The 27,210-nt window shown below is 40.2% G+C and overlaps 2 protein-coding genes across 3 annotated transcripts in view; one reads left to right on the forward strand and one right to left on the reverse strand.

Annotated features, from left to right (window-relative positions):
* Positions 1 to 27,210, forward strand: part of LOC109398042 (transcriptional activator GLI3) — a 92,819-nt gene that overhangs the window by 15,586 nt on the left and 50,023 nt on the right. The window lies entirely within an intron of this gene.
* On the reverse strand, positions 879 to 25,382 carry LOC109398043 (cilia- and flagella-associated protein 44). 2 transcript variants are annotated; one of them, XM_029874673.2, is made up of 9 exons: positions 25,091 to 25,382; positions 24,559 to 25,031; positions 22,668 to 24,165; positions 21,970 to 22,608; positions 21,804 to 21,911; positions 5,705 to 5,740; positions 4,887 to 5,070; positions 3,518 to 4,819; positions 879 to 3,459 (listed from the first exon to the last, which is right to left on the reverse strand). In XM_029874673.2, the coding sequence occupies exons 1-9, from the start codon at positions 25,195 to 25,197 to the stop codon at positions 2,023 to 2,025; spliced, it is 5,784 nt and encodes a 1,927-aa protein (XP_029730533.2). In that variant the 5' UTR covers positions 25,198 to 25,382; the 3' UTR covers positions 879 to 2,022. The 2 variants fall into 2 exon arrangements, with proteins under 2 accessions (XP_029730533.2, XP_062708509.1); XM_062852525.1 differs by lacking the exon at positions 5,705 to 5,740 and having other exon boundaries at positions 881 to 3,459; positions 25,091 to 25,381.

The raw sequence follows: 27,210 nt of genomic DNA on the forward strand, positions 1-27,210 counted from the left end.
TAATTATATCCAGACCAGTTTGGATGGTTCTCAAAGATAACTCAAAAAAAAATCAATATAAGTTCCCAGAGACGAGATGCCACTACGAAGCATCCCCAGAGCACAAGAAGATTTTTCCAATAAAGATAGGATCCCAAACAAGCAAAATTACGTAATTAATAAACGGACCCTTAGGCCACATGTAACTTTTTGGCAATCCTAACGTTCTAGATTTCTTTGATTTGAAATTAAAATTTGAAATTAGTAGTTTACGCACCAAGGTGCAGAATGACGATTTTTACAGCACGAGTCGTACATTTATCCAACGAGGCTTGCCGAGTTGGGTAATTACGACGAGTGCTGTAAAAATCGAGTTTTGCACCGAGTTGCGTACAACGTTTTTTGCAAGTTCATAAATTACCGCTTGAACAAAATGTTTCATCAAACTGCATACTGATGCTCATAGCGATGTTTAAAAAATCTGATTATAGCAGGTTATACTGTGCAGTTGTCACAATTTTTCAAAACTGCAGCCAGAAAGCATCAAGAAGTTGATCAAAACTGAAAACAGTGCTGTAATGGTTCATTACGCAACGCAAATTAGTGCTGTAATGAACCATTACAGCACTGTTAATTTGGTGTAGGAAAGTAGGCCTTTTCCTGTCAGATTTGCATGAGGTAAAACAGCCTATTACGATGAGAAATTGCAAAAAAAAAGTGATTCGATAGTACGTACGTTTCGATAGTACGTACACTAAACGAAGCGGTGGTGTACGTACTATCGAGGTATGCCTGTAGTACCTCTAAACGTTCGCACCCTGAAATGTACATTCCATTCCGTTGTAAAGAACTTTTCTAGCCCCGATTGTACGTCGTAAATATTTTGAAATAAGATATTCAAATGATTCTCAGCAGTTTTTTCAAATCCAAAAATTCGTTCAAAATGTTTCATTTTCATTCACCTTCAGTTTTCAAAGTTTCCAACATTTTCGAGGTCACAAGCCTTATAAATTTAATTCCTATCATTCTTTGAGCATCATGGTCTCAAAATAAATTTGTTTTTGTCCATGGATAGATGCGCAAAAAACTTTCCATCGTCTCCCTATCTGACCATTATTGTCTTATCTAACACGAATGCAGTATGTACACAACAGGAAATCATGTGCCCGTCCGTACGTTGGTATGGCTTAATTGAATGACTTGGCAAAAATTCGGTTTGTCCATGAACATCGCAGTCAATAAGCTTGCGCTGAAGCTGAAAAAAAACGACTGATAACCCGGCAGATCAAGAGGGTCAATTTTTTTCGATGGAATTCTACCAGAATATGGAATGAGCCCGAATACAAATCTGGCATAATCCGGTATTTTTATTGTAATTAATTTTACAAGTGTAATCTGATCCAGCTGGAACCAGTGCTTTTCGCCGATCTATCATAGGTGTTTGTGCGGAGAGTCCTCAAATTTCCCAACGCAGACAGCGATTGACATCACGCCAAATGGTGCGTGCTCATTTCCTGGCTGCTGATAACGAACATGCTCAATCACACTACCAAGCTTACGGGCACAGAATCGTTCATTGTTTGCGAGGCGAATGGTGTGCGCTACTGCGCACCAAGATATCACGCGCACAGGCACGGTGTGGGCGCATGATGATTTTGCACCGGGAAAAGGTTCGGACAAGAAAGCTGCTATCACCAAGTGACAAACAATTTGAACCCATGGAAAGAAATACGAGGTGAATGTTGACGTGAATGAATAATTGAGAGTTTCCAATAAGCGAAGATTTCCACAGATTACGACTTGTTGTACGATAACAGTTATAGGAAAAGTCCAGTTCTAGTAGGTTATCCCCTTTTAGGTGATAAGCAATAATAAAATTTCACAAGTGACGGAGTCCACATGATTTATATCAATATAACCTTAGTCCAGCTGATTTGAATCACACTCCAGTTCTATCTGGTTACAAGAAAATGATTCATTTCACTCAAACACTGCGTAGAAAAATTAGCTTCACAATTTACTTCAAACTGATAACTTACTATGTTACTTAGCGCTAACCTGTAGAATCCCTTCGATGATATGTCTGATGGTGTCTTGACTGACGTCGTCTACCATGTTCTCGGCTGCATACTGTAGTAGCTCGTGTGAAAGTTGTTCAACATTGACAGCCGGTGGATCGATTCCCGGTTTGTTCCGAAGACCGTTCGCAATGAAGTTGACCGTTTCCGGATGGTTGATGTCAGTGATATGGAGGGTGGACAGAACCTGCTTGAGAATATCCGCCAGGATGTTGTACGAGTAGTTCTGAGAAGCAGGAGGAACCATCTCCAAACTGTTATTGATGATCTCGTTGAGGATCTCCTTGGTATCGATGTCATAGCCCTCTTTGAATGTACGGAATATGTTCTCGATCAACTCGGCTATGGACTGCGGAGGGATGGTTAACAAAAGTTCCTCCGGAATGAATGACTTGAAGTTTTCGATAATATGTGGGAGAAGGTCACTAGCATGCTCTGGTGCAAAGTTGGCAATTATGTTGGACAGGTAATGAGACAAGTGGGTGACAACTCGTTTAATGTCCGACTTTTGGACAAATGTTCCTAAATGATCAACCAGGAAATCGTCGACCAGAGATGAAATTTCGTTGTACAAAAAGTTATCCGGTGAACTTGCTCTTGTACTGGGAGGGGCTGAATCCATCACGTTTGGATAAGTAGAATCATCCGTTATTTTTCCAGGCTTTATTCCTTGCTGCAACGACTCCATGATTTGAGCGGTATCTGAACTTAGCGGCTTACACTTCATACTCAACGTTCGAATTTCTCGCTGCAGCATGTTGATTTGTTCCTTCTGAGCTTTGGCTATTTCTTTGAGTTTTGCCAAATCAGACTCATAGTTGATTGGAGTTTGGTCCTTCTTCTCCATTAACTTTTTCTGATGTGCCAGCATTTTCGTTAAATTGTTATATTCTTCTTGTAAGACGGTCAAAATATGCAGTTTTTCTGTTCCTTCCTGAATCACTTTTGTTAGCTCCTGTTGTTTCTTCGAGTAAAGGTTTTTCAAATCCCTCGTCCTTTCTGCATAGCTCTTCTTTACGTCATCCATATTAGCTCTCATCTCAAAAGCAAACTTCCGCAGTATAGTTTCCTCTAACTCATCCAGATTGATTATTCTTCCAAACTTTTTGATCATCGCTTGATTGATTTCATCTCTGAGTACGATAATCTGCTGATCCATGTATTTGATATCCGTGCGCATTCGTGCCAAATGTACAACGTTGATGCGGTGCTTTCGTTTAGTTTCTAGGGTTTCCATAGCCAGCTGACCAACCCGAGCATACAGCTTCATCAATTTCTCATTGTTGAATAGCAAACTATTCGCGATATCATAGAATTCAGTTTCCGTTCTGAAATATTGCATTTGATCCATCTTCAGTATGACAAGTGTGTCTATATCATTCAATCTGGCTTGTTTCTCTCGCTAAAATTTAAAAATAGTTGAATTTTTGTACAACATTTACTATTTTCAAACTACTTACCCTGAAGTTCAGCAACTCTCGCTTCTTGTCATTAAGTCGTGCTTCTACGTAAACCAGCTTCATCTTGTATCCTTCCATGGTTTTGATGGTTTCGTTTAGTGTTCTGTTCTCTTCGTAGTATCTCTTTTCCAATTCTAACTTCTCGTTTCTCAATTTGATAGTTAGCTCATACAGTTCCGGGTCGCATCCAATTGGACACGGTTGCTCGTCAAGGAATATCTTACTGACCTCTGTATCGACAGCATTCTCCAACGCATCGATGTCCTCGGAAGAGTACTCACTCGAGGATTCGGTCTCGTCTTTATCATTGTTGATTTTGCACGGCTTGTACTTTTTCTTGTAGATACGTTTGAGGAATGGCGAAAAACTGTTATCTGCACAACTGGCCGTAAATTGTTGAAATATTGACTTTTGCTCTGATCTAATCTGTTCCATTTCCTGCTTAGATTGTTCTATGTACTGCTTAGATTCAACGACTAAATTTTGCAGACTATTTCGCTCTAGGGTGAGTTCTTCCACGGTGTTGATCATCTTACGTTCTATTTTTTCAAAGTCTTTCAAAATCCATAGTTCTTGATAAAGCGTCAATTGATAAATTTCCAAGTACTTGGCGTCCACTTCGACCTTCATTCGGCGTTCGGAAAGCTCAGTTAGTTCTCGGTCAAAATCATCAATCTTCCTCGTAATTTTATCGATGATCTTATCCTGCTTAAACAACTTTTTCATCAATCTCATTTCTCTCAGCTCCTTTTCCCATTCGGTTCCCAACGGTGTGTAAGGAGTACCATTTGGATGCGGTGCCAACCCCAGAGCATATTTCTGCATTCGTTCGGCGTATTCGGTGCTACCCAAATCCATTCGCCTTCTTCTAACCACCACAGGGATATCTTTCTCCGACTTCAGATTTTCCGCCATTTCAAGCTCATTTTCAGGATATTCTACAGCAATATTGATAGTGACTTCAACTGGAGGCATTTTTCGCTGTTGTTCAGGAATCTCCTCATGAATGTCTATGAGCTTTTGCCTTTTCTGCTCGACGTATTCCTTTAGAGCTTTCTTTTTATCTCTCAGCGCAAACACTTCCTCATTGTAGTTGCTGCGAATTGTGCACATCTCTTTCCTCACTTGCAACAGGTCGCGGTACTTGGTCAGTGTAGTTTCCAGTTCTTCTTCGTTTGGCTCATATTCAAGGTCCGTTTTTAGTTTGTAGTCTCCGATGGTACTGATGGCCTCTTTGATGGCTGCATCATCTTCAGGATGGTTGACATTTGGATCCGGTTTTCGACCCTTTAACTCTTCCCACTGTTGGCAGTGTGACATAGTTTTAATTTTAAGCTTATTTAATACTACATGAAACCATTTTGATTACCTCCACCTTACGAATACGTTCCTTGGACTTTCTCTCACGGTATTTTGCCAGCAAACGACGCATTTTAGTTTCCAGCTTGAAATCAATCGTCGATTGTGTTAAGCCATCAAGGAATGATTCTTTCTTGTCTTGTTGGGAGTCTTCACGATGGTCTAATTTGGCATGATCTGCAGGTTTTACCATTCTGAAAATTTATCAGAGTTTATTTATGGTATAGCAGAAGAATACTAATTTCTAAAAGATGGGTAAGTCTACAAGTTTGCTAGTAATGCTACTGTAATAAATATGCGTTTATATTGAATACTTTTCTAAATGTTATACATTTTCAATAACAAAATTAAATACTCAATCAAATTGGTTGAAGCACATAATTCAAAGAAACTGCAACAAGCTGAGGGGCTCTCATGCCTACTTTTAATTATTATCCTAGGCTCAATAATCGGGGTTATCTCTCGATTTTTTTCATGGCGGAATATGTTTTTTCTCGTACATTTATTTGTCATTGATTTCCAAAGCATGTTTGATATCAAAACCATCGTACTGTTCTAAACTACAGTGAATTCAAAAAATAAAACAAGCAAAAAAAACGGTTACACCTTGTCTACAGTGTCTAATTGTCTATTTAAAAATACTGTGCGTTGCAGTTTCAAGATGGTGCTAATAAATATTACAAAATATATTACGTTGTATGTCACAATAGATATAATAATCGGTTGAAGCGACCTTAAAGAAACAAGACTATCGTGCAAATTCAATCAAACGGTTGAAAACGGCAAAATCATGCATAGACTTTAGAAAGCTCAATATGTAAATATAACCTGTCCTCCGGTGATTTGCACATTTCCATGAACCGCCTTTGAAAAATAGAAATAATTGTCCAGTTAATAAATGTTAGTAAACATTAGAAAGCATTATTTATGTGTAGATCTAAAGCATTTTAAGATGATCAGAAGGACACCAACGATCTACTCTGGGATATCCGGTTTTTGGAAAGATGTTCATACAGCTTAGGTAAATATTTATGGTGAATATGAAATGAAATTGATTGAAATATCGATCGGACCAAAGATGTAGTTGAGGTTCCTATCAGTTCTCCGAATAGCATTACCCCGAATACCACTTCCCCGAGAACCAATACCCCGAAAGCCGTTACCCCGAATGATACATTACCTCGAAAACCATTTCCCCGAATGATACATTACCCCGAATGCCATGTCCCTACAAAACAATGTTTTTCAATACACAAAACTTTTCCCAGAGAATTTCAGATGCGCAGAAATAATTTCCACTACATATTTGTAACTGGCACTGCACTGACATTAAATGCAAATAGTATAAAATTTAATATCAGATATTTTCTTTCTTTTTTCAAGTGCCATTCTTTCGAGCCTGGGAATACTGAGGGTATAAAGCAATAGTTCATTTTGAATAAATAGACTTCCATGGACAATGTGAAACTCGTCAAGTACTAATCACTATAAGAATATAAGACGAAACAACAACCTATGATAAAAGAAGGAAAAATCTGTAGTACGTACATTTGCTCCAAATCCTAATCTTATTATTAACGCCTAAGTCTAGAAATAATAGCCGATGCACAAAAGCAGGCAAAATCTTAAATGAAAATTTAAACCATTTTTCCACAGACATAAGTTTTCTTTGACAATAATTATTGGAAAATATTTTTTCGGGGTAATAATCTATTCGGGGAAATGGACTATTCGGGGTATTGGTATTCGGGGAAATGGGCTGTTTGGGGTACTGTACCATTCTGGGTATTGGTTTTCGAGGAGATGGTTTTCGAGGTAATGGAATTCGGTGAACTGTTATAGGACCTCCACACATATTCTGATGTTTGATTGCCAGTATTGATGAAGCAAAGAAAAAACTTTTTTTAGTGGAGTGACCAGGTGAGCTACAGGACAGCTAATATCAAAGCCTGTACCCCTTCCCAACTTTCTCCCTATTAGGACCAATATTCACGATGGGCTCGACGATGTAGTCAACTTGTCCAAAATGTGTAGTAATTAGTGTTGGGTCGAAATTGTTTTTAACAATTCTCTGAACTTTTCCCATCCTACCAGTATTCTGGCAGAATGGAAGTTCTAAAGATGATTTGATAATTGAAGAATATTTCAACATTCGCAAATCTCCGAGATCACTGGATGTCACATAAAGAAAAAAAAGCTATCTCAAGAAATATCACAATAAAGTGCATAAACAAAAATGTTGTCATAGCTAATTTTAAAAGATTTGAAACATCTGAAAATTATTCGGAGACAGTTATCAGAGCTAGCTTTTTTAGCCGATATGGGCAACTAGTTTCCTGACATCATCCCCAAACAATTATCAAATAAAATCCTAAGTATTTACATTTTACATTTTGAAATTTTTTTTTTTTTAATTTCATGTGTAGCTTCCACGGTAAAGGCTGGGTATGCTGCGCAATTCAGATCCCATTGTGATCCACTAGCCTCTGCCCAGCAACTCCTATCCCTACCTCCACGCGGTACCGGCCGGAAACTATGAGCAACCTTAGGGAAGATCGGGTAACCAACCCCGGTGGGAACTTTGGTCGTAGGCTGACAGGAAAGGGGGGGTTTGCTTCGGCAAACCTGAGCGTCTGTTCTCCAGGAGGAGCGGCTCACAACAGCGTCTGATCCCCATGTTAGGGGCGGCTGATCTACGTCCGAGTGCCAGGGAAGGACTCTAAGCTCAACTGTGCACTATGGCCCTCCGGAAAGTAGGGGGTTGGTGTCAGGCCCTACGAGCCAGCCGTAAAAAACCATTGTAGCGGAAAATCAGCAACAGAATAATACGAACCGAGACCAACGGCAACGACCCCAGCGAACAAAAAGGACTTGCGATTGGAAACTCGGTACGTGGAACTGCCGATCTCTCAACTTCATTGGGAGCACCCGCATACTCGCCGATCTACTGAAGGACCGCGGGTTCGGCATCGTAGCGCTGCAGGAGGTGTGTTGGACAGGATCCATGGTGCGAACGTTTAGAGGTAATCATACCATCTACCAGAGCTGCGGCAACACACGCGAGCTGGGAACAGCTTTCATCGTGATGGGTGATATGCAGAGGCGCGTGATCGGTTGGTGGCCGATCGACGAAAGAATGTGCAGGTTGAGGATCAAGGGCCGATTCTTCAACTTCAGCATAATAAACGTGCACAGCCCACACTCCGGAAGTACTGATGATGACAAAGACGCATTTTACGCGCAGCTCGAACGCGAGTACGATCGCTGCCCAAGCCACGACGTCAAGATCATCATAGGAGATTTGAACGCTCAGGTAGGCCAGGAGGAGGAATTCAGACCGACGATTGGTAAGTTCAGCGCCCACCAGCAGACGAACGAAAACGGCCTACGACTCATTGATTTCGCCGCCTCCAAAAATATGGCCATACGTAGCACCTTTTTCCAACACAGCCTCCCTTATCGTTACACCTGGAGATCACCACAGCAGACGGAATCCCAAATCGACCACGTTCTGATTGACGGACGGCACTTCTCCGACATTATCGACGTCAGGACCTATCGTGGCGCCAACATCGACTCCGACCACTATCTGGTGATGGTCAAACTGCGCCCAAAACTCTCCGTCATCAACAATGTACGGTACCGGCGACCGCCACGGTACAACCTAGAGCGACTGAAGCAACCGGATGTCGCCTCAGCATACGCGCAGAATCTCGAAGCCGCGTTGCCAGACGAGGGCGAGCTCGATGAGGCCCCTCTAGAGGACTGCTGGAGTACAGTGAAAGCAGCCATCAACGACGCAGCCGAGAGCACCATCGGGTACGTGGAACGGAATCGACGGAACGAATGGTTCGACGAAGAGTGCAGAACGGTTTTGGAGGAGAAGAACGCAGCGAGGGCGGTAATGCTGCAGCAAGGGACTCGACAGAACGTGGAACGTTACAAACAGAAGCGGAAACAGCAGACCCGCCTCTTTCGGGAGAAAAAGCGCCGCCTGGAAGAAGCGGAGTGTGAAGAAATGGAACTGCTGTGCCGTTCCCAAGAAACACGGAAGTTCTATCAGAAGCTCAACGCATCCCGCAACGGCTTCGTGCCGCGAGCCGAAATATGCAGGGATAAAGACGGAGGCCTCTTGACGGACGGACGTGAGGTGATCGAAAGGTGGAAGCAGCACTTCGATCAGCACCTGAACGGCGTGGAGAACGTAGGCACGGGAGCCCACGGCAACGGAAGGAACGACGACGCCAGTGCAGCGGAGGACGGAAATGAACCAACTCCCACGCTGAGAGAAGTTAAGGATGCCATTCACCACCTCAAAACCAACAAAGCAGCTGGTAAGGATGGTATCGCAGCTGAACTCATCAAGATGGGCCCAGAAAAGTTGGCCACCTGTCTGCATCGGCTGATAGTCAGGATCTGGGAAACCGAACAGCTACCGGAGGAGTGGAAGGAAGGGGTAATCTGTCCCATTCACAAGAAAGGCGACCATTTGGAATGTGAGAACTTCAGGGCGATCACTATTTTGAATGCTGCCTACAAAGTGCTATCCCAGATCATCTTCCGTCGTCTGTCACCTAAAACAAATGAGTTCGTGGGAAGTTATCAAGCCGGCTTCATCGACGGCCGGTCGACAACGGACCAGATCTTTACCGTACGGCAAATCCTCCAGAAATGCCGTGAATACCAGGTCCCAACGCACCACCTGTTCATCGACTTCAAAGCGGCATACGATAGTATCGACCGCGCAGAGCTATGGAGAATCATGGACGAAAACGGCTTTCCTGGGAAGCTGACTAGACTGATTAAAGCAACGATGGACGGTGTGCAAAACTGCGTAAGGGTTTCGGGTGAACTATCCAGTTCATTCGTATCTCGCCGGGGACTGCGACAAGGTGACGGACTCTCATGTCTACTCTTCAACATCGCGCTGGAAGGTGTTATGCGACGAGCCGGGCTCAACAGCCGGGGAACGATTTTCACAAAATCCGGTCAATTTGTGTGCTTTGCGGACGACATGGACATTATCGCTAGAACATTTGGAACGGTGGCAGAACTGTACACCCGCCTGAAACGCGAAGCAGCAAAGGTCGGACTGGTGGTGAATGCCTCAAAAACAAAGTACATGCTGGTAGGCGGAACCGAAAACGACCGGATCCGTCTGGGTAGTAATGTTACGATAGACGGGGATACTTTCGAGGTGGTGGAGGAATTCGTCTACCTCGGATCCTTACTGACGGCTGACAAAAACGTGAGCCGAGAAATTCGGAGGCGCATCATCAGCGGAAGTCGGGCCTACTACAGGCTCCAGAAGAAACTGCGGTCGAAAAAGATTCACCCACGCACCAAATGCACCATGTACAAAACGCTGATAAGACCGGTGATCCTCTACGGGCACGAGACATGGACCATGCTCGAGGAGGACCTGCAAGCACTCGGAGTTTTCGAGCGACGCGTGCTAAGAACGATCTTCGGCGGTGTGCAGGAGAACGGTGTGTGGCGGAGAAGGATGAACCACGAGCTCGCTGCACTTTACGGCGAACCCAGCATCCAGAAGGTGGCCAAAGCCGGAAGGATACGTTGGGCAGGGCATGTTGCAAGAATGCCGGACAACAACCCTGCAAAGCTGGTGTTTGCAACGGATCCGGTTGGCACAAGAAGGCGTGGAGCGCAGAGAGCACGATGGGCGGACCAGGTGGAGCGTGACTTGGCGAGCATTGGGCGCGACCGAGGATGGAGAGCGGCAGCCACAAACCGAGTATTGTGGCGTACTATTGTTGATTATGTCTTGTCTTAATGATGTTGAACAAATAAATGTATGTATGTATGTATGTGTAGCTTCCATGGCAATTGTACTAGAAATTAAATTTAAAAATTTCCAAGGCAATGTTTTGAATTCTTCCACATTTTTCTGGCAATGTTCTTTGGAACTATTTTACACAGATTCTGGGGTAATCCTTCAGTGATTTTTTTTTAAATATTTCTCATGCAATTACTTCGGAAATTCGATAATTTCCACTTAGGTAATTTTTAAACAAATTTATTTCAGAAGGGAGTAGCTAAGGAGTTGCCACTTCCAAAGCAACAGTCGAAGGAATCTGAATTGCCATATTAATTTTCAAAGGAATTCTTATAGAAACTGTCGCAGAAAAGAAGCTGAAGAAATTTCCGAAAAACTGCCGGATAAATTCTCAATTGAATCGCTGAGAAAGTTTCCATAGTTGCAGTAGAAATTCCTGAAGAAAAATCTGAAAAAAGATTCGACTGGATTTGTAGAAGAATTTTCAATAGAAATATCCGCGAGCAATCACGAAGAAATTTCAGAAGAACCTTTCGAAGTTGCAGAAGGAATTCACGAAAGATTTTTTTAATTCCTTCTGCAAAGAATTTTAAAAGCGATTACCAAAAGTTTTCTCGCAGAAAATGCCGTCAGAATTCCGAAAATACAAAAATGGGAAAATTCAAAAAATCCCAAGGAATTTCCAGAAAAATCATACCAAATTATCGAAAAAAAAATCCCAAAAGCATTTCCGAAAGAATTACTGATGGAATTACCGAAGGAATTTTCGAAGTAATTATTAGGAAAATCCCAAAAATAAAATACAAAAACAAACATTAATATAAACAAAAAAATTACAAAATATCTTGAGATATAAATAACAGAAAAATAACTTCTGTAACAAGTTCCGACTGCTGTTTTTTTTTTTTATTCTTACTCACTTAACCTAATTTACAGCTCTTTTGTCCACTAGGGCACTACGTGAGCGATTCCAATTGGACGCTGCACTTACATTTTGTACAGCGCCTACATGTATTCTATTCTAATTCAACTATATCGAACTGGTGTCTTGTTCTGCTTCAACTTTTCTACCCTGTCCATGGTAGAAAGATGAGCACGATGATGCTGATGTGTGGCTGCTGTTCCTTTTCCAGTCCGATTGAGGGTCCATTATGAGTTACGGTTCGCCGATATCCAAATTCCGGGTCCGTTAGAGCTATATGCTCCGAAGAGGGTCAGGTGCCAGCTGCTCTCGGGGGGAAGAGCAACTGACGAAAAATTGCAAGTGCCGGGGCTGGGTTCGAACCCATGACCATCCGCTTATGAAGCGAACGTGTGGACCACTGCGCCACGGGCCCCGACAAATCCGACTGCTGTTGAAATTGTTAAAATAATTCACAATATACTCCTAAATGAATTGTACAAGCAGTTGCCAAATGAATTACCGAAGAAATGTGATTTGAAGGACGAGATTGATTGTAGTCTATTAAATATAGCTGATTGCATGATGCTTATTGATCCCGATTCGGTGTTCACACATTTTTTACATTGTACGATTTTTGTGGAGATTCCTGTGCAACCCTCATAACAGCGGTCTAGGACTGTACCACCTACAAATTTGTGCGACTCGCTTAATGCTAATGCTAAGGCTAATCCCTGTGTTTTTTTAACCCTCTAATACCCAAATTTTTGATTTTGATCTAAATATCATTTTTCGTCATCTAAAATCGATTTAAACATGTTTTGGAAGATGATTCTTTTTAATTCTCGATTTCGTGAATTTCAGTTTTTGATTTTTCTAATTTTTATTTTTGAACATCCCCACACTTTTATATTTTTCCTGGAAGCCTATTTGGGGTACGGATTTTTTGAGATGAAAACATTTTGAGATTTTATGATTATTGTTGAAATATTTTTAATTTAAATTTTTTTGTAATTGTAATTGTAATTGCTCAGTCCACACCCAGGCCGACAACTGTCAGCCCATCTGCTTGTGGGCAGATGTGGACCTACTAAGCCTCCCCCGTTAACATGTCCTACACCGAATTAGCACACCGGGATCTTCCACAGGCAGGCGCTGGCGCTACCAGTCCCAACAAGTGTCAGATACATTAAATAGATGGGGTAGAGGATATAGGAAGATGTGGGAATAGGATGGGAAGAGGCAGAAAATGAAGAGATAGTAGAGAGGTTTCGATTTTGTTGCTGAAACGAGAAAAAGAAAGAATGATAAAGAACATTAGCGATATGTTCATAGATTATGATTTGGTCGATAATTTCTCATCTATTTTGTTTCCATATCGTTGCATCGGTGACCATTTTCATCGCCTTTCTAGTTTTGTTAGAGCCATCTCGCGTTTTTTCGTTATGTCCTCTTTGCCGGTTGGCGACGTTCGGGATGTAAGTAGAAAAGCATGCATTTAATATGATTAGTACGACAGTAATGTGATTGCTCAGTACTTCCAGCCCATTTGTCCGCAGTACATATCAGGCATCCCGTTTTAACAAGTCCTACACAGAATTAGAAACCCGGATCTTCCACAGTCAATCCTAACTAGTGTCAGATAAGTTCAATTGAGGATAGGAAGACAGTAGAGAAGGTTTGGTTCATTGGTAGCTGTGTTCATGTGTTGTTTGTCTGACATTGAAAAACTATTTTCCGTAAGTGTTTAACTCGCCACCCCAAATTTAATACCGGAAAAATATCTGATCAGATGTATAGTTTGGCAATTCTATGTCCACATTGAAATGCTTTTGTTAATACATTGTTTATCAAGAAGGAATAATGTTGTTTACTGTTATAAAATAATTCAGTTAAAGGGTAGCTAATGTATTGTAATCCAGAATAAACCTACAGAAAATGTCTCAATAAAAAAGTTAACTCTAGCTCAACTAACTACACAAACTGAAAAGTGTTATTATATTTTACCAATGATTTCATCCTAATCTTGACCCTAACATAGTTATGCGCCGCTTATGATTTGGTTGGACAATGACCAAAAATAATGTTGTTTCGACAATAGTCACATACTATGCCCTACGACATTGACGATTCTATTGTCTATGGCTCATCTATTTCGCGCCACCCAGCAGGGACTTGGTCTGATACCCAATTCAGCATCTCCATTCCACGTAATGTACCGCACCTCTTTTGATTTGTGATATATCACGCGGAATATTGTTCTCTTCATTCGGATAGCGACTGTGTAACCCCCTTGGATTGAAAGCCCCCATCAAACATGAAGCGACTAATCGGATACTGAAGACTCTATACCAGATTTGGCTCAGAGACAGGTAATCAGTGAAGTCAGTTTTTTCTCGCTTGTCAGAGACGATTGATACGTATTAAGACAAACTTTCCACTGCATCTGCCAGCAGTAATCGGTGGTCAATCAACATTCCGAGTCCCCTAATTTCACAAGGATGCCAAGGATCACCGCTCATGCTTTACAATACAGCTGGAAAAACTAGAACAACACCTGGCCACAATGATGCATAAAGCACTAAAGCGGACCGGAAGATTCGATGAGCCAGCCCCCACCATTTTTAATTTAAATTTTTTTCATATAAAATTTTATTTTCCGTGTAATTTTAAGGAAAATAATTTTAGAATGTATTCGATTCCCTTAAACTATTAAACTAGGGCAGAATGATTTGGGAAAATTTTAAAATATGTTAATTGTAGCGATTCAATACAAAATAAACAATGACTTCTAAAAGGTGACTAAAACATCAATTTTTCAATGATTTTTAAAAAAATGTAAATACGCTTTAAGGTGAATCGGGACGCTGTGTTATTTTTCCTATCTTCCCTCTCTTTCTAACAATTTGCCTCGCGATTTTGAAGATGGTAATCTCGATTTCTATCGCACAGATGAGGCTGAAAAACAATCAGCATATGCACTGCAAGTGAGCATACACAATGATAGATTTTTGTTCCATTATATGAAGTAGAATCTGAGATTACCATCTTAGTAGCAACAGAGCAATGGAGGATATTTCCTCGACCGTCCCGTCCGCCCTTAAAATACACCAAAAACCATTTTGAGATATACAAAACAGTCCTAAATATCAGCTAAAAATATAAAATTTTTGATTCTCCACGAAACAAAAATTACAAAAATGCTCAAACTATACCCCGTCTAAAGGCGGGATTGGGTATTAGAGGGTTAAACAAACCTTTATCACCATTTTAGTGAAAGCTATCTCCTTTGTTATTGCAGTTAGACCAGGTATGTTTAGAGGATTCACCAAACAGATTAAAGAATTGCGTAAGCCATGATTATCTGATTATTGAAATGTTTCAAGAAATTGCGAATCAAATAATCCAAGATTGCTTTGGTGATCACGACGTTTAATCAGGACAACAATTGATCAGCGGTTTACACAGTTACACAGTAAAACCGCTCAGCACTAAAATGTGTAAGCCCTACTCATAAGTGCATAATTTCCAGACCACACAAAAATGTGTTACAGTTACACATTCTCAAAAACAGCTCGTACACTCGTCTAGATGCGAAATGTCGATATTTTTTTTGTTTTTCAAGGTCACTAGTAAACCTAGCTAGATTGCTGTACAAAAATATTTGCGAATTAAGCGATTTTGCGGATACAGGAGTTGATTTTGTGAATGCGCAAGGGTTACACATTTTTGGTGTAGTCTGGAAATTATGCACTTTAGTGCTGAGCGGCGTTAGCGTGTAAGTGAATCCCCCTATTATCTTTACGTACTGGAAGTTCCATCGAGGCTTGCCGGTGCAGAACCCGAAAGAGTCGTAAATTGAGTTTGGTGCAAATCAAGTAGGCGTATAAATTGAAGTTTCAGTGTATTTTAAATACGTTATAATAAATTTTACACTTTTAGATCCCCTCGTCTTTTGTATTAATGGGATGTATGTCTGCGATCCTTTTCGTTACGTATCTTATGAACGGTGCGCTACTCGTGTAGACGAGAATATCTAAATCATATCTCAAATCGAACCATTTTTGATGTCATATCTCGATATAATGTTAATGATTTGTTCAAAGATTTAATGAATATCATTTTCATTTTCATTTTCATTTTGCAGCATTTGGTGGGGCAATGAGAGCGCAAGTCAGTCCAAAGCCGATGATAAGGAGGGGTAATGGCTGAATAGTCTTTGCTGACCACATAAACGCCATGGGATAGGAAAAGGGTATTTTGGTGTGGGATTAGGGTGTTGGTACAGACTTGACAATATCAATGCTATTCAGATGCAAAATAAATTTTAAGGCTCAATAGTGAATCGCATACCTTCCAAAACCAAAAAACAATAATCCACAAAATACCAAGCAACTCAAAGAAAGAAAAAGCGTCCGATTGTTTATTTTGTCAATTATAACAAACGGAAACTTCTACCCTCTCCGACTCGCCAGTCACCCCGGAAAAAATGTCCCTTCAGTTCTGGAAAATATATTATCCCCAATCAAGCCTTTAATCGAATTGTCCGCGTGGTCTTGTAGTACCCCTGCTAGGTAAGAATCAGTCTTTGTCATACATATTAAATGCTAGACATGACCCCATGGATAGCATTTGCATATGTAAAACAGTGCTGAAAAATTCATTTCATCATGTCTAAATTCAACCACCTACAGCTCATTTTAGAAGCTGAACCTGAGAATATGGTATATGAAAAACTTGTGCGGCTAGACCAATTCTGTAAGAAAGTCACGGAAAAACTGCAATTTTTCGAATATTTAAGGTAAATGTCACGGACTACCTTCGAAAAATGCCAAATGATATTCACGGTGAATATCATTGGGATTTTTCGAAGGTAGTCCGTGACATTTACCTTAAATATTCGAAAAATAGCAATTTTTCCGTGACTTTCTTGCAGAACTGGTCTAGCTGCACAAGTTTTTCATATACCGTATTCTCAGATTCAGCTTCTAAAATGAGCTGTAGGTGATTGAATTTAGATATGACGAAATGAGTTTTTCAACACTGTGTAAAAGCTTTGCTGATGTGACTTTCCTATTAGGCAATTCTCTCATCACATGTTTGTCTTCAAAACCTTGTCAAGCTTAGAAAATTGGAGTTAATAAACAATACATTACAAGGTTCGAATTCCCATAGAATGAGATCATTCATTCGCACTACAACACCATAGGAGATAATACCACATTGGCTGACTACAGTACAAATGCGAAAAATCTCCCTTTTCCCCTATCCGCAACCCGGGGACGCGCCCTGTTGGATTTCGAAAGCCTCGGAGAATATTACAAACCTTCAATGGCATTCCCATACACTAACCCACATTGCCCATTCAGGGGTCTGACTGGGCCTATTACCCTCCCTCAGTTTGTAATATTCTCACCAACTTGGAATTATATTTTCCCGGCACATAAATGACTTCGATAAATGTTCGATATACTATGCAGCATTATGATCAGTATAACAATATCAGATGACTTGAAGGTCTGATTTTTACAGAATTGTTTGCCATTGATTATACATTCAGCTATTCCAATCATTACTGCAAAGCACATCGACTACATTCAGGCATGTAAAGCTTCCTGGAAGATATAATCCAAGCCCAGGGATTCAAAGATTTAATGAATATCGCACTAATACCTCAAAGTGATGTGATATTACTTTTTGTTCTTGTCGAATTATCTAAACATTTCTATATGTATAAGAACAAATTTAGTTCTTCTGAACGAAATAGAACACATGCACTGAAAGAGATGACTCAATGTTAGTGAAATGACATGAGCCCTAGGCTGCGGCTTATTTTTCAAAAGTTGTTGAAACCTGGAATTCGTAAGCTCTTCTGGATTCAAATGACACAAAAAGAGAAACCTCTGAATTTAAGCCAAAAATATTGAGAATTAGAGGTCGCGCAATCGCTTCAAAGTTGAATTTTCGAGTAATAAAAAGGTGTTTTCACTTCAAGTGCCATAACTTTCTCAATTTTCAACCGATTTTCAATCTTTTTTTTATGAATTTCTCACAAATTAAATTTCAAATAAACTCGGAGAACATCATTTTCTTCCAAAGGCACGCAAAATATGAGTTTTTGAAGGTTTAATTTATTTTTCTCTTCTTTTTACAAAAAATTATAACTTCAGAGTCCTATAACTTTTTAATCGTTTGACCAATTTTAAACTTTTTAGCTTGCTTTTGTAGATATTTTTGTTGCCTATCTTTGTCTCAAACAAACTTTTCATCAAAGTAGTCATTTTTATGATACTTTTCACCAAAAACTGCCAAATCATGCCTTAAAACTTGATTTTTTCATGCAAAATTGAAGTTTTTTACGATTATTTGCAATTTTTAATTCTAAACCAGATACTTAGCATCATATTTAGGGATATGGAACACATTGGAGGATATTTTTTTTTCAAATTTTTTCTCCTCGCATTTCGAACATGAATATATTTTTTGCAATTTCTCATCGTAATAGGCTGTTTTACCTCACGCAAATCTGACAGGAAAAGGCCTACTTTCCCACACTAAGTAAACAGTGCTGTAATGGTTCATTACAGCACTGATTTGCGTTACGTAATGAACCATTACAGCACTGTTTTCAGTTTTGGTCAACTTCTTGCTGCCTTCTGTACGCAGTTTTGTAAAATTGTAACAACTGCACAGTGGAATCTGTTATGTTCAGATTTTCTTAAGCATGGCTATGAACATCAGTGGGCAGTTTGATGAAAAAGTTTTGTTAAAAACTATCCTCAAGGGTAATTTATGAAATTGCAAAAAACGTTGAACGCAACTCGGTGCAGAACTTGATTTTTCCAGCACTCGTCGTAATTATCCAACTCGGCAAGCCTCGTTGGATAAATGTACGACTCGTGATGTAAAAATCGTCATTCTGCACCTTGTTGCGTAAACTACTATTTTGATTCAGAACACTCCAAAAACTAAAGTTTAAGGCTTCCATATGATTCTTCTTCTTCTTCTTCTTTATGGCTCGACGTTCGCATAGGAACTTGGCCTGCCTCTCTTCAACTTAGTGTTCTTTTGAGCACTTCCACAGTTATTAATTGAAGGGCTTTCTTTGCCTGCCATTGCATGAATTTGTACATCGTGTGGCAAGTACAATGATACACTATGCCCAGGGAGTTAAGAAAATTTTTCCGACCGGAACGGGAATCGAACCCGCCGTCTCCGGATTGGCGATCCATAGCCCAAACCACTAGGCTAACTGGAGACCCCATATTCCATATGATTATTGAGAATAAATTTTTCACTTTGAGCCCGAAATTGAGCATGAAAACAATTAAAATTTTGCCAAAAATCTGGTTTTTCCAAAAAAAAAATACGTGTTTTTGGGCGGTTTTTGGTATTTATCTATTTTGAAACGATTTTTTAAAGGTACTGTTTATTCACAGCATTCTTAGGCAACAAAAATATCTACAAAAGCAAGCTAAAAAATTTAAAATTGGTCAAACGGTTAAAAGTTGCGTGACTTTGGAATAAAATGATGTTCTACGAGTTTATTCGAAATTTAATTCATAAAAAAAGATTGGAAATCGGTTGAAAATTGAGAAATTTATGGCACTTGAAATGAAAACACCTTTTTGTTACTCAAAAATTCAACTTTGAAGCGATTGCGCGACCTCTAAATCTCAATATTTTTGGCTTATGTCGAATTCGTTTATACCCGACGGTGCACTGCACCGGTGTAGCAATTGACACCGGAAAAACGAACGGTTTCGGTGCAATTTGTTGGCAACTTATGATGGAATTAGTAAGAGCGGGCGAGAGCGTCAATGAAAATAAACCTAATCAATGTTTTCATGATTCAGTGATGAACAAAATTATTTCAATTTATTTATATTTTTACTTCATCCAATTCAACAATTTTAAAAGTTTTCAGTAATCCACTTGTACATGATAAACTTGTAATGATCAATGAATTAACTACATCGGCTGTTTTCCTACTCACCGCATCGACCAATGTGGCGCTAGCTTCTATGCGCGAAAAATCGCTAAAAGTAAATCGCAAAAATATTGTATGGCGAATACCATCTAAAGGCAAATTCTTCAAAGTGGAACACATTATTCGAAAAAATATTTGGTAGTGGTTGTGCACAATGGTAACCACTATTAAGCCTACCAAATATTTTTTTCGGGAAAAGCTTTGTATTTCAAGTAATTCAAGTATAGATGCATTTCGCCATACAAAATTAATTGATTTACTCCTGCTGATCAACTGTGGTTGCGCTCAAAGCGGGTAGTCCATTGTCTGTAGATCAATGATACTTGACAATTATTATCCAATGTTTTAATACTCTTTTGCAATTAAAAACAACATTACAGAATTTAAACATTTTCGTTGGTAAAAAAATGCTAACATACAATTTTAAACGTACACAAATTTAACACTAACAGTGTTAAAGGCAGTTCAATAGAAAACGGTTAGCTACAACGTAAAACGAAAAAAAATGAATGCTTTTTAAAACATAACGCTATTGAAACGCAACTGATTTTAAAAACTCTTTAACCATCCTTTTGTGACATTTGTTTGACTTTCAATGTATTTTTAAAAAAATCGATATTTGCCGTAGGTAATTGAAAAAAAATTAGAATGTACGGTTTTCGAAATTTTCTGTAGCTACAAAATGTTACTTCAGTAATATTTTAGTCCAATCAGAATTAAATTTTTTTATTCTGTTCTGGGCTGTTATTAAGTCAAAAATTTTCATAAATAATAGATCACCCTGGGACAGAAATTTTTAATGGTAAAAATATTTCATATTTCTCTTAAACATCAAGGGCAATGACTTATCTCTTTCTAACCGTAAAATCCGCGTTTATTCATTCCTAAACGTCGTGAACCGCTGCTAACTGAGCAGTTGTTAGATGCGGTTAGCAAAGGAAGTGTGATTTCCCCTGAAAATATATCCTCATATTGCGGATTTTTAGAAAAATTTCCACTCTGCGGTAGCCGTCGAGTTCTACCGCAGCTGTCAAAGTCCTACCGCAGGCTTGAAAATCATCCTATCATTGAAACTGAAGGCCAAATCAAAGCATGCTTGCAAGGTGATTTGAACTGAAAACCAACAACCAACAATGATCATCGGCGTCGTATCCAAGGCTATCCAAGGCATCGCTAGGGCTCGCTAAGGTAGATCGATGATACCTCAGTGAAAATCAGTAGTCTGACAGCTGCGGTAGCTTTTCGTTCTACCGTAAAACGGAAAGTTTTCTCTAAATTAGCAATATTTGCGATAACAAAAAAAAATAGTGATAGGAAAAATATACGTTGTAGCAACTCTTTGAAATTTCATTTCACCGATAAATTTTTAAGATTCCTCAGAAGTTGAAAGCCGATCAAGTTTAAATATTTAAATGCACAGATTTGCTGTTTGGAAACAAAACATCTCAAAATAAACAAATGATTCAAGAAAATTATTTACCTAATGCCGAAAAGAAAATCATCATTCCTACCAAAACAAAACCACGATACAAGTTCAGCGATATGCATGTATTGGTAAAACTAGCTTTGTACCTGCTACACCGAGCTCAATCTGGGTGTAGCATTTTCTTGCACCGGTGCCAATCGAGTGTCAAAACAGAACAGTACCTGCGAATAAACGAACGGTTTCGGTGCAAGTTTGCTACACCCGGTGGCAAAGCGGTGCAGGCGGTGCAAATAAACGAATTCGACATTAAACTCAGAGGTTTCTCTTTTTGTGTCATTTGAATCCAAAAGAGCTTACGAATTCCAGGTTTCAACAACTTTTGAAAAATAAGCCGCAGCCTAAGAGCCCCTATCTGAATTGTGGAATCCTATTCTCCTCATAATACCAACAATGAGCCACAGTTGAGTGGTAAGCATAGCCGCCTTCGAATCTGAAGGTCGAATGGTTCGATGATGGGCGTTGGCTTTTTTTCTAAATCTTGTCTGATATTGTTTTAAACTTGTAATATCTGAACGAGTTATTATTGAACACTATACTAGATGTAGATATTTTTTCTGATCTTCTAGTTACTAAAACTTTTAGTTAGTATCTTATCTCAATCAAACAAGTATCAGTTTTTGCTCTTCAGTAATTCAATAAGCAATAACTGAATATGTTATTCGTTAGATTTTCCCACCTGTTCGGAAATCAATATCGTCGGAAAATCTCTACGAAATCATTTCAATAACTAGTATGTAGCATGTGGCAACTAACCTTCTTCTTGCTTCTTCTTCTTCGATTCGGTGTTCCAAATCTGCAACAGTTTGATAATATTCATCATTCAGCTTACCAATCCTGAATGACTTCACTGAAGTTGAAATTCTGTAACAATTGACAGCATTATTTTTTGTTCACCATACACATTAAAAAAAAATCTTACCTAACTCCAAGAACTTCGATCGGTGCGTGTTCCATTTCTTCTAGAAAGAATTTTCTCAATTTCTCTCCAGAAAGTCTTGCCTTTTCCACATCGAATGCTGTCTTCCGACGGACCAGGTCCATTTTTTCCTCAAGTTCTTGTTTCAAGTCCGCTGTAATTCTTTCATCCAGAGTGAAATCTTCCATTGTGAATCGTTGAGACTCCGGGAGGGCAAGATTTCTAGCAAGGATTTGCTCGAACTGCTTTCGGTAGTCTGCCACGGTATTTAAAATGTCATTCTTCTGATCATTCAATAGCTTAGCTTTTCGGTCATTTTCTTGTTTGATTTTTTGCTGTTCGAGTGACAAAAAGGTAGGATCTTCAATGTCTTCGACGCATGGAATAGGCATTTCTTGAGATTTTGGTTTCGGAGGTGCTGTCGGTGCTGTGGAAGAATACCACTTGTAGGCAAACAAGTTGCCATCCGTTCCGACAGAAAAAAGAAATCGATTGTCATTACTGAAAGCCAGTCCCGAAACTTTCCCGTTCAGGTTGTAATGCATATTGAGGGTGAAGTATTCATTCAAGTCGCGAAAGTCTTCTTTCGTACGGTTCACTCGTATTGAGCCATCTCCCATTCCAAAAATCAGGTAGTGTTGACTGTAAGTGGGAGAAGGTAGTACTATAAGTATTTCATAGATCAAAGTTATGTGACTTACTCGTAGAGATACGTGGTAATCTCGGTGTCTTCTGCTCCCGGAACTGGCGTACAAGATACAGGATCCTCATCATCGAATTCGTACTCATAGACAAATCCAGCGTCGTAGCCGGCCATTGATAGCCACAGCGTATCCTCTTCGGTGTACTGTACCCACAGCACGGCATTCGGAATCTTTGGAATATATAACTGCTCCAATTCCTCTTCGTCTTCCGAGTCTTCTAAAAAAGCGTTTTCATTTATTTCTACTCCTGGATTCTCTTCACGGATTCTTTCCAAGCTCTTCATTTTCTTGGCTCGCTTCTGCTGTTTGCGTTCTTCAATTTCCGCGATCCGAATGTTTCGTTTTATTTCCGATTTCACCGATTGAAACGTTAGTTGTCTTATGTCGATAGCTTTCAAATGGTATGATATATTGGTGTAGTCCGTTGGAGTTTCAGGAAGTTCTACTTCCAGTACCTGTCCATGACGGCAGCCTATCAGGACAGTGGCGAAAGCGTTAGGTTTCCAGTTAATATTAGACACTGGAGATGGTGTGTATACTAGGCCAATTGGTTCTAGCGTCACATTGGAAGTGCCTCTGATCAATTGGTGCACAAATATGGATTTATCCTCGGAGCCTGATACTAATATAGTTTCTCGCTGGTTGATGGCCAATGTTGTAATTGTCTCCGAATGAGATTTTATTATCTGAACAATGCAAATGGGTGATTCAGTACTTGATGCGTTCAAGTTAACTTTAATAATACGAATGAATCCATCTCCAAAACCCAGCACCATAATCATTCCAGAAGGTTCCAGGGTAACGGGAAGCCAAAGCATGGCATGGCCACTTGAGCTGAATCGATATTCGAATACCATTTTTCGGTGTAAATAGTCGTACATGAATAACCTGCCGTCACTTCCCAAAGTGGCTACGTGGTGTGTAATTGGACTGGATTGAACTGCCATAATTGGGCCAGAGTGACACTTGAGTAGTTGCTTTGGTTCAGCTGGTTTGTAGGCCGGTGTTATATCGCATTCCCAAATTCCTCCATTGCCGTCCTGTGCATACCACTGGAAATCTCCTTCTTTCTTTATCAAACAGATCAGCTCACTGTGCCACAGATCAGTACCGATTCTATACTCCATTATTGGCTCAATCTGTACTACGCGATCATCATCCGGAGGATCAGCCAGCTCAACGGTTTCCCAAAACCAGATTCTGATAAACCCGTCCATTCCGCAGGTCATCACTTCACCGTCCCGTACACTAATCTGCGTTATGGGACCTTGATGACACGGCTTTCGACCTTTGCGACAAACCTCTATTTTGATGAGCCCTGCTTCCCAAACTAGAACATTTCCCCATTGACAACCGGATAGGACTTTTTCGTCGGGCATCGGGAGAATTCCAACGATGTCGGAAATTTCAGTCTTTCCAAAGCGGCCGAGTTCACCTTGAAGCTTTAGGCCAGTAAACGTTTGTGCCATTTTCCAGAATTTAATGTGACCAAGGCCTGAAAATGGTGTAAGTGTATTTAAATTCAGTTTAACTGTTCTGTTTGATTCTTCTTAATATCCCTTTGTAAATTGGCAGTTGTAGGTTTCATTGCTTACTCATAAGATTTTCTTTGGGTTTGTGCGTTTCAAGAAGCTCGAATGGAGACGGTAGTTGATGTCTTTATGTGTTACTCATGGATAATGGGATAATGGCCTTTTACACCATATATGTTTTACGATTCAACTTTTGAAACCATTTTACGATGTAAATGAGCCATTTTTTAAAAAGTTTCTACTATCGATCAAATTGATCAGCTTGTCGTTAACACTTTGAATACTTTTGAAAGGCCATTTACCATTCATATCGATAAAGTAACAAATGTCATTCCCAATCACATTACCCCACTTACCGCAGGAAGTCAGGTGCCCAGCAACTGTTGGTGAAAACATAACGTTTATAACATCGTTGGAGAACGATTTACACCGCAGAATGATTTCCGCATCGCGCCAGTTCCACACGGTCAACATGTAGTCCGGATCGCAACCCTGCGAAACCAACAGTTCCCCATCGGCACTGTAGTCCACACGGCTGTACGCTTGGGTTGTTCCGTTTTGTAGAATGTTCACTACGTTCATTTCCGGGTACTGGTAGATTATGATGGGTGGATTGTCTCCATTTTCTCCCACGGTCAAGTGGCATAGCTCCGGGTTGGGGTTCGTTTGAATGCAGCCGATTCCTCCGCCGGTCGAACTTCGCCGGGTGGTTACGGTTTGCGTTGCCACGTCGAAAAAATGAATCAAATTACCGGAGGCGAAGACGAGCGTGGCGTCGTCAATTTTGCACAAGTTGAAGGGCCGTTTGCAGTCATATCCATAGGAGTAGCTTTGAAAGAGTAATAAACTATGGTAGGTAAATGCGGCTTTTTGAAAGATTTAACTTACTCAAATTCTAGTATTTCCGAAGGGATAGTGCAAGACGAACTTCTTATGGGTTTTGAAATCAAAGATTTTTCACTAGCTTTCACAGAACCTTGACTAGTTTGTGACATTTTGGTGTCGATTTTGCTTCTGATTTCAGATGGCTTATAAACAACGCGCCTCGGTTGCTATAGTTGCTTTGTTGAACGCGTTGGTGTAGGGATTGCTCAGGGGAGTTTTTACCACCACTGTTTTCCAGACGAATCCTGTCGAACTAGGTTCCGCCTACCAGCTCAAACGTTGTTCCCGGACAGACATGGGATACGAAGGTGATTCCCGTAAAACGGTAGGTATGCATTATTATTATTAGCTTTATGAAGGAGATTTTCAGCCCGCGTCTGGTTCATCTCCAAAACGGTATGCTTTGCAAAGCATAATCTTTACTGATTGAAATTTAAATAATAATAATAATAATGATAATAATTCGGTTTTGAAAATGATTGAAGATTTTGATAAATAATTAAGCTGGAGTCTACTGTAATTTGTGATTACGATTTATAAATAAAAAATCACTCATTGAAAGTTGCGAATTATTTATTAGTGTGGAAGATTCTTCCAGGAATTCCTTCAAAGATTCCTCCAGGAATTCTTCCAGAGATTTCTTTAGAAATTCCTCCAGGAGATTCCTTCAGAGATTCCTCCTAGAATTCCTGCAGAGATTCCTTCAGGAGTTCCTGCAGAGATTCTTTCAGGAATTCCTGCAGAGATTCCTTCAGGAATTCCTGCATAGATTCCTCCAGGAATTTCTGCAGAGATCCCTCCAAGAATTCCTCCAGTGATTCCTTCAGGAATTCCTCCAGAGATTCCTCCAGGAATTCCTCCAAGAACTACTTCAGGAATTTCTACAGAAACTCCATCATAAATTCCTCCAAAAATTCCTCGAAGAATTCCTCCAGAAATTCCTTCAGAAATTCCCCCAGAGATTCCTTCAGGTATTCCCTCAGAAATTCTTCCAGAGATTCTTCCTGAGATTTCTCCAAGAATTCCTCTAGAGATTCCTCCAGGAACTCTTGCAGCGATTCCTTCAGTGATTCCTTCAGGAATTCCTCCAGAGATTCCTCCAGGAATTCCTCCAAGAACTACTCCAGGGATTCCTTCAGGAATTTCTACAGAAACTCCATCATTAATTCCTCCAGAAATTCCTCGAGGAATTCATCCAGAGATTCATTCAGGAATTTCCCCAGAGATTCCTTCAGGAATTCCCTCAGAGATTCCTCCAGAGATTCTTCCTGTGATTCCTCCAAAAATTCCTCCAGAGATTCCTCCAGGAGTTCCTATAGAGATTCCTCCAGGAATTCCCCCATGGATTCCTTCAGGAATTCCTCCAAGAATTCCTGTAGGAATTTCTCCAGATACTGCTTCAGGAATTCCTCCAAGTATTCCTTAAAGAATTCCTCCAGGTATTCCTTCAAGAACTCCTCCAGGTATTCCTTCAAGAATTCTTCCTGGTATTCTTTCAGGAATTCTTACAGGTATTCCTTCAGGATATCCTCCAGGGATTTCTCCAGGGATTCTTCCAGGGATCCATTCAGGAATTCCTACAGGGATTCATTCAGGAACTCCTACAGGGATTCCTTCAGGAATTCTCCAGGGATTCCTTCAAGAATTCCTCCAGGGATTTTTTTTAGTAATTCCTCCAGGGATTCCTTCAGGAATTCCACTACTAATTCCTTCAGGTTTTCCTCCAGTATTTCTTCCGGGAATTTTCCTTTGAGTTTCTTCGGGAAATCCTCCAGCAATTCGTCTAGCGCATTCCCCGAACCGGGAATTCCGCTAGCGTATTCCTCCAACAGTTCCTTCGGGGAACTCCTCCAGCAATTCACCTAAGTAAATCATCCAGGAGTTCCCCGGGGAATTCCTTCAGGGAACTCCTCCAGAAATTCCTCTAGAAATTCCTCCACTGAATTCCTCCAGAGAATTCCTCCAGGAATTCCTCCAGGGGATTGCTCTAGGGCATAGGTTCCCAAACTTTCAGGTCACGCGACTCCCTTTTGCCAGCAAACGTAGTTTTCGCGACCCCCCATAGAAATTCCCTCATTTGTTGTTAGTTACAGTAACATATTTTACTGTCCCTCGCTACCCCC

The sequence above is a fragment of the Aedes albopictus genome, chromosome 2, assembly GCF_035046485.1.
Source record: "Aedes albopictus strain Foshan chromosome 2, AalbF5, whole genome shotgun sequence".
Lineage (NCBI taxonomy): Eukaryota > Metazoa > Arthropoda > Insecta > Diptera > Culicidae > Aedes > Aedes albopictus.

Excerpts from the sequence above, each read along its gene's own strand:
- LOC109398043 (XM_029874673.2), bottom strand. The coding sequence starts at position 25,197 with ATGTCACAAACTAGTCAAGGTTCTGTGAAAGCTAGTGAAAAATCTTTG. Across the intron at positions 4,820-4,886 it reads AACGTATTCGTAAGGTGGAG|TGGGAAGAGTTAAAGGGTCG; the intron begins GTAATCAAAATG and ends CACTGCCAACAG. Across the intron at positions 3,460-3,517 it reads GAGAGTTGCTGAACTTCAGG|CGAGAGAAACAAGCCAGATT; the intron begins GTAAGTAGTTTG and ends TTTAAATTTTAG.